The sequence below is a fragment of the Pseudomyrmex gracilis genome, unplaced genomic scaffold (genome assembly GCF_002006095.1).
Source record: "Pseudomyrmex gracilis isolate BER0280 unplaced genomic scaffold, ASM200609v1 scaffold_2183, whole genome shotgun sequence".
Classification (NCBI taxonomy): domain Eukaryota; kingdom Metazoa; phylum Arthropoda; class Insecta; order Hymenoptera; family Formicidae; genus Pseudomyrmex; species Pseudomyrmex gracilis.
In genome coordinates this window covers 1-7,802 of record NW_018022767.1, presented here as the reverse complement: position 1 = coordinate 7,802, position 7,802 = coordinate 1, and the positions used below count along the sequence as shown (strand labels likewise).

Here is a 7,802-nt window from a genome sequence, read left to right as displayed (position 1 = left end):
ACAGTTTTCTTTTGTATTAACAATTATAATGTTTGTCGCAATAAAGCGACACATGTTTTAGACGTTGTAAAAGGCAAACTACAACCAAACTACAAAAGTGTTCACTTACAATAAACATAGTAAAGATACTGAGTAGCTGCAACTTTTTACAGTAGTTTTAGGATATGGTCTTACATTATTTTTAAAAGATATAGAGGAAAATCTGATATTTGTTGGCCTATCATTTTGTAAACGTTGAGTTAAAGAAATAAGAGTACTCAATAAATTTCTGGTTCTTTACCTTTTTCTTGCCACAGTTTAGTAAGAGTTGAATTGTGTGATATGAGTGAATTTTCTCGAAATGGAGATTCCTTTGTAATTGCTTCTGTATAATCGAAAAATATCCGTCGTGTTTGGATCACAATCGACTTTAGTAAAGATGTATTGTAATACTATCAAGAAGACAGAGTAAGGTAAAATATATTTTGATGATGAACACATACTAAAGCATCTCAGATAATATGTAAATAATGTATTAGTGTAATAAATTTTCTGTGTTTTCACTTATCTTTTTAATCAAAAATATCACCTTGAACTATATTAGTAAAGTGATAATATTCGTGATTAAATAATTAAATGAAAACACAGGAAATCTAGTAGCAAAGTGAGGAAGAAAGTATGTAAATTATTCTCCACACACAAACATTATATATATGTTTTTATATTTTAATAATAATATGTCATACTGCGCATCATTTCAAAAAAACTAAAAGATAAATATATTAATATCATTGTAAACGGTCCAAATTATTTCTAAAAATAACACTGGTTTTTAACTATCTTATTTATGTAAAACTGTTTAAATAAATACTGCACAAGAATAATCTAACCTTATCGCGAATATAAACTCCGTATACTGTTGAAAATCCTTCAATAAACCAAAGATCAGACTGTCTAAACGGAACTAACCAATCACTAAATATTTCTTGTATCACAGTACGTGCTACCGAACATGTTGCTTTTCTGTTTTTTATAATGGAATCTACTTCTCTGTCGTATATAATGGTAACTTCACTAAAAATAAAAATAATTGTTACTGCTAGTACATTTTTTTCAGTGTGTACAGAGTTATAGTGTAGAAACTCGTTTTTGTATTGAGTTATGCATCTTACCTCAAGAAAACAAACCTAGGAAGTAATATATTTTCGTAATGTCTTACGGTTATTGGAAGTAGTAAGTAATGAACATATGATCGTGGTATGCTATAATACCACATGGTTCTGAGAAGTCTCACGATATCAAGTATAAGAGTTTGTGCATAGAATGTGCTATCTTTTAAGACTCTTTTAAGAATAACGGTATCGTTTCTTACGGTAGTTGTCTTATATGCATTTGGTATGACAATTAATGCAACCGAATGCGTGGAAATTAAAGATGTAGTATAAAATACTTTATAAGACGTACATGTTTCAAACGTTTCATGTATATTTATTAGAGCTGTATTCGTATGTTTCATTCGAATGATAAATCTAGCTTTGGTAGCTGGATTTTCCCAATGTGGAAATATCCATTCAGTAGGAATACGCGAGAAAAACAGAAATCTAATAAAATCAAAATCAGATAAAACAAAATCACAATAGTACGGTAATAAAAAAAAATACCTTATTATTAAAAATATAAGAATCACTTTACAAAACCAAACGCAACAAATGTAGTACTAAAAAGAATACAATTCTAGGTAGAAAATAACAATGCTGTTTACAAAAATATATAATATTATTAAATGTATGTAGTAAATGTTTTTATATTATATTAGTATATAAAGTATAGAATAAATTTAGGAATTGTATTAAATAAGGTAAAACCTAGTAATATCATATATAGTAAAACATTTTTTGTTGCAATATTTAAAATTAAAAATATCTGGTGACTAATATTTGGATAATGTAGAAATAGATGTAATTTAGATATTAAATTGTATAATGTGCGCAGCATTATAAATATGTTACCATGCACTAGATTTTTATGCACTTACTCGTTTGTTACACTTTGGTTCATGTATATAAAAACCATCGCAATTCCTTTTAAGGTACAGTTATACATTGAATTTATCACGTATTTTCCAGATTGTATAGGTACTTTTTCGTTTCGTCCCGCACGACACACAGGGCCTCTGCACTGTTGTTTGGGGAAATTAATATCTACATTTTTGAATCGATTTTTGGTAGTATTTGACTGTGATATAATGACTTCCGAATGTGGTATAGACATATAGAGCTTTGCAGTTTTAATATTTAAATCTTGTATATTACAATAACGTCCAATTTGTAATTTGATGTATTCCTGGTCGCATGACACGTTTAGTACAACAGTGGAATTGACAAAAAGTGTAGTGTCTTGTATGTCTAAGAACATAGTATAATTTATCGGGTGTACACACTGCGATGTCGGAGACAAATTCTCATCAATAGAAGAAGCTATTCCGATAACAGATATTGAGCATAGTGTTCCGAAGATTATAAGCATTTGCGTAATGCGTGCCTACAAAATTATTTTGTTTGTTAAACGAGAAATACAGACATACATAAAAAAAAAAGTAATACGCAAAATATTATAAAANAACGAACGCTTGCAATATCAAATGCACAAACAGCAATTGCAGATGTGTGACCATTATGAGTATGTTTATCAGAAAAGATGTTATTTANTTCTATCACGCACACACATCACAACACGTATCACGAATGTGGTTTTACCAATCCGACATACAAAGAGACGAATAAAAAAACAAAGTACAGTTTTACTGTATACCCCATGTGTTCGACAATATGTGACATTTTTGCAACAAAACTAAATTCGAGAAACTTGTTTAAGGTAGTTCTATCACGAGACACAAGTTCTGACATAAATTCTAATATTTTATATACTATTGTCTAAACCAATCTTCAATTTTTTAAAACAAAATAACAGGTGGTTAACGACCATTTTAACAAAACATATTAAGTTGAATAAAGATATAAAACATTGACATATGTAGTATACGTAAATTCTTTGTGTGTTCGTATTGAGGTGATCTAATATAATAGAACTGAATAGATCGAAAGTAGATCTAATACTAAATAAAAGTGTAAATTTCCATAGATCGACCTATATTTGTTTAGATTTACTTTATATTTATTTAGATCTACTATATATCTATTTAGATTTAATTTGGATTTAATTAGATCTATTATTCTATTTTTTTTATTTTGTTACATTTAAGTTAGGTCTACTCCATTTCTTTTCAAGTAGACTTGAGATCTTTTCCAAAAATTATTAAATATATTTTCAAACTGTCTACTAAGTAGACATTGAAACAAATAACAACGTTACCGACCATTTTGATTTACTAAATTGATCTAAATTGATAAATGTCAAAATTTTAACCTGTATGTAGTATAGCCGCCATATGTGGCAACGCCGCAATTATACTCAATGTGATGTAAAATAGTTTAACTTATTTCATTAATAATTATATTTTTAGTTATGCATAGTACGCAATTTTTCTTCTATCTTTTAATAAACCGCTTTAAGCACTCACGAAATCTGGCCCTACGTGATAGAACTACCTTAATTAGATTTGAGCGCGTTTTGCATTGCATAATAAACTTATGGTTCGATATTGACTGTCAGATATTTGCATACGATTAGAAACGTTATATTTTATAACACTTGTAAATATTCAACAAATATAAGAAAACATAGGAGTAAGAACTTACCATCTTCTATACAGTGATATCCAGTGCATTAAAATGTAAATCTTGCAAGAAATATGACTGCGAACTTCTACTACAAGATCAAAAACGTAACGTTTGCGCGATCTTACCTCTTCGAGATATTCTCGAGAACTAAGAAACGATCGTTTCAGTGGAACAATATCTACGTGCCAGAAAGTAAACATCTGTGTTTGGGAAAACGACTTTATTTTTGTTCTCTTCTATGTACATGTATGATGATAGAAAAAGTGGATTTATATATGTCGTTTTCACGGTTAAATATGAGAATATAATTTAACATACAGACTGTTTTATTTAATACTGAGATAGTTTTCGTCGAAATCTGTACTTGAAATATTGTTCATAATTTAAAAAATTTAATTTGAAGTATTGTAAATAGCCAGATATTCCACTGATAAAATTGCACAGAATTTTTTTGCTGGATAAATATTCGGAACTGCATTCGAAATCGCTATAATCCAGATTTTATTTTTTCCGTTTTACGCAAAAGTTCGCAGTGACTTGCGCGATGTCACGTTCATTGCGAGCGTTGTATTTTTCGGTAACCTTTCTTTGAAAAAAATGTTGTACGATTTTACAGAGTTGCCTGACAAAAGAAGAGACACGACATAATCATTTAATCGAGATGCAAGAAAAATGTTGACAGCGATAATGTTGAAAAATTTTTATTAGTAAAACGGTTTTTCAAGAAAATTTTTTTAGTATACCTTTCAAAATGATGCAATATGATTATTTGACATTTATTGTAACTTTAAATATACAATTCTAGTTTGTGCAATTTTGTTATTTTAATGAAAACTTTGAAATTACTTGTAATGCATAGTCATACTTGGAATTCATACAATTGTCACGTTATCGTAGTACAATTCAATATCTGTTACAGAAATTTAGTACTTATAATTTACTTATAATTATTAAACCAAAGTGAGTAATAAATTACTAGCCTATGATCTACCGATAATTTGGCAAATTACTGACAAGGGCAGACGTGCGACGTAGTACCAATCGATTTGGACGAAATTTATAAAATCGATAGATGACTATGTGGAATATTGCAAGGTAAATGAATAAGACGAATTACTCAAGCATTCGCGAGAAAATCGAAAACTTGAAAATTTCGAGTTATCTTATAAGGATATTAAATAGATCGAAGATCGCGTAGCGTAGTGGTAGCGTACTTGGTTAGTAATGTCAATGCTGCTGGTTCGAATCTCGATATACTTCTTTTTTTCTTCAAAATTCTACAATATAATCTAAATGTAAGTAATTTGTTCTCTTACGAAAAAGAAGAACTACTGGCAGTAACATATTGTGGCAGTGGTTTGAAATAATTACTGGCATTCTGTATAATTGCCAGTAATATTCTCAATGATTCCTGTAATATCTAATACTATTATTGTGTGATTGTCAGTAATATTTATATTACTGACTTTATTTATATGTAATCGGTAGTAGTTTTTTTCGTAAAAATTTATTCTAAATGTAACGTTCTTTTAAGTTATTGCATGTTATGAAAGTGCATTGTTTGCATAAATACTCTGTGATTTTAAAAATACGGTAAAAAGAAATAGATTTTTACTAATTACTAATTGTGTTCATAAAAAGCGGATAAATAAGTAATATCAAGCGTTACGTTTATTTTTATAGACAAGTCAAAACTTTTAGAAAGCGTTTGCAGAATCAACTTTAATAGAACCAAACCGCAAAATAACATCTCGTGGAAATTGCATAAAAATTCATTCAATCATACATCAATTGTCCGCCCCGAGTTGTCGAAATATGTTACAGTATGCATGGTATGCTTCCAAATTAACAAACGAGAGAAAGATATTTATGAGTGTCAGCGAAGTATGGTTTTCAATAGATATTTGAAAGAAAAAACCTTGTGAATGTAAAACAGCAGCGTTCATACGATGTGCGCATTGTCGTGAAAATTAGTGCTTCACTAATTGTTATGACAAATATCATCCTGCATTATGTATTGCCTCATTTAGTTCCAATAAATAAAACATGTTGCGTATATTTTTACTTGTTGCATACAATTAATTAATTATCCGCGTTTTTTGAAAACAGATAGAAATTAGTACTAAGCTATTTATTTGTATCGTATTTTTTAAATCACAAAGTTTTTATGCAAAAAATGCACTTTTATAACATGCAATAAATAAAAAGAACGTTACATTTTGAATAAACAATTTACTTACATTTAGATTATATTGTAGAATTTTGAAGAGAAAAAAGTAGAGTATATCGAGACTCAAACCAGCAGCGTCAACATTACTAACCAAGTACGCTACCGCTACGCTACTCGATTTTCGAATAAACGATCTATTTAATATTCTTATAAGGTAATTCCAAATTTTCAAATTGCATTTTCTCGCGAATGCTTGAGTAGTACGTTTTATTACTTTACCCTGCAATACTTCACATAGTCATCTATCAATCCTATATGTCTTCAACATGTTGATAAAAATGTATCAAATGATAATGATTGTTAAAAAAATTAATCATCTGTAGTTGAGGTTGTTGCAATTGATAGTGTTCATAGCTTAGGAAGCTTTGGTATACATGAGTTGAATCAAATAATACAAATTGTAGAAACAGAAAGTAAGACATTTGAATCCTCTATTTTTCTTTTAAATATTCTAAAAATTTCTAAAAATTATTTTCACACTTGCTTTTGAGTTTAGACTATGATGAAACTCTTGAAGATAAAAACAAAGGCAAAAAGTCGTTTCAAAAATTTGTAGTTGGTAATTATGAATTTCTAGATATGAAATAAAAAATTTTACATTGATGAAAATTATTTGATATTTGATGCTTTCGCGATGTGTAGTATTACCATATAAAGATGTTTTTCGGGTTTGAACCGCGTTAGTGTCATTTTTATACCGGTATAAATGTAATACCGGTAAAATGTAGATGACGAGTTTATTGGTACAGTTCAACAAATTAACAATAAGTTTGGATGCAAGATTCCATTTCAAACCATTGAAGAATTTCAAAAATTTGATGCAGATTTACAAGATCCCAATAAAGGATTGATAACAGCTGTGGTATAATAGAATGTATTCACAAAATCATGAATATTATAATGTACAGAATTTTTATTTAATTTTACGAAAAATGTATTGCAGGACAATGTGCTGCAAACAGGTTTAGATTCTGCATTAGTAATTTCAAAAAGTATTGTTACTATGTTAAAGTTATTTAGTATAAAAAATGTTGCGGGTCAATACGTAGCCAAGAGAGAAACGCAAAATAAGAAAATTATGATAGATACTAATTTCTTCAAACGTATAGAAGATAAAGTTTGAAATTGATATGGTTTAATAATTCTTCAGTTAACATTTATTTCTAATTTATAGTCATTATTAAGGAACGAAGGAAAATTAGTAATGCTATAACAACCGATAAAGAAATCCATGCAGCTCTGGGTAGTGTTTTGAATAATTCACCACAATGGAACAAAACTTCATTTAAAACGACAGAGGTACTTGAAAATAAAAACTCTCGAAAAGAACAAACTTTTTCTTTTCGTGCAAATCAATCCGTTCGAACAAAAAACTCAATTACTCACTTAGATAACGGATCTGAAGAATGCACAGAGATTGATGAGACGTCTTCAACTCAAGCATTTAAACAGTTTCTCAAACCCCAAGTTTTAATAATTATAATCTACTAGGCAAACAAATGCCAAATCTGCAGCAAAGATAATTCTGATGATAGTATTGGCGGCGATAACAATTATAACACAGACGATGACGAGTACAATGACGATTATTTGAAAAACTTTAGAAAATAATTTTACACGTACAATATTACTAATATTACTACTAATATTATTATTATAAACTTTTGAATAAATACTTAATATATTTTGTTTCAATNAATATTGTAATTTCCCGAACTATTTCTGTAATTTTATATTTTCACTTGAATATAATTAGATATTACAAAAATAGAATGGTTGTCTATAAGTATCTTTAGTTTTCATAATGTATAAATATTTTCTGTAATGACAAATGACTCTGTAAATATTTATAG

The 7,802-nt window shown here is 28.6% G+C and overlaps 1 protein-coding gene across 1 annotated transcript; it reads right to left on the bottom strand.

Moving 5' to 3' along the window:
* Positions 1–257: 257 nt before the first annotated feature.
* Positions 258–1,420, bottom strand: LOC109862688. Its single transcript, XM_020442803.1, has 3 exons — positions 1,152–1,420; positions 870–1,053; positions 258–431 (listed from the first exon to the last, which is right to left on the bottom strand). Exons 1-3 carry the CDS (start codon positions 1,253–1,255, stop codon positions 258–260), a joined length of 462 nt encoding a protein of 153 aa, XP_020298392.1. The 5' UTR covers positions 1,256–1,420.
* Positions 1,421–7,802: the final 6,382 nt, after the last annotated feature.

What these genes read in the sequence shown, in the direction of transcription:
- LOC109862688 (XM_020442803.1), bottom strand. Translation starts at nt 1,255, where the DNA reads ATGTGGTATTATAGCATACCACGATCATATGTTCATTACTTACTACTT. An exon ending in CCTAGGTTTGTTTTCTTGAG is followed by an intron (nt 1,054 to 1,151) that starts GTAAGATGCATA and finishes TTTTATTTTTAG; the next exon opens with TGAAGTTACCATTATATACG. An exon ending in GAGTTTATATTCGCGATAAG is followed by an intron (nt 432 to 869) that starts GTTAGATTATTC and finishes TCTTCTTGATAG; the next exon opens with TATTACAATACATCTTTACT.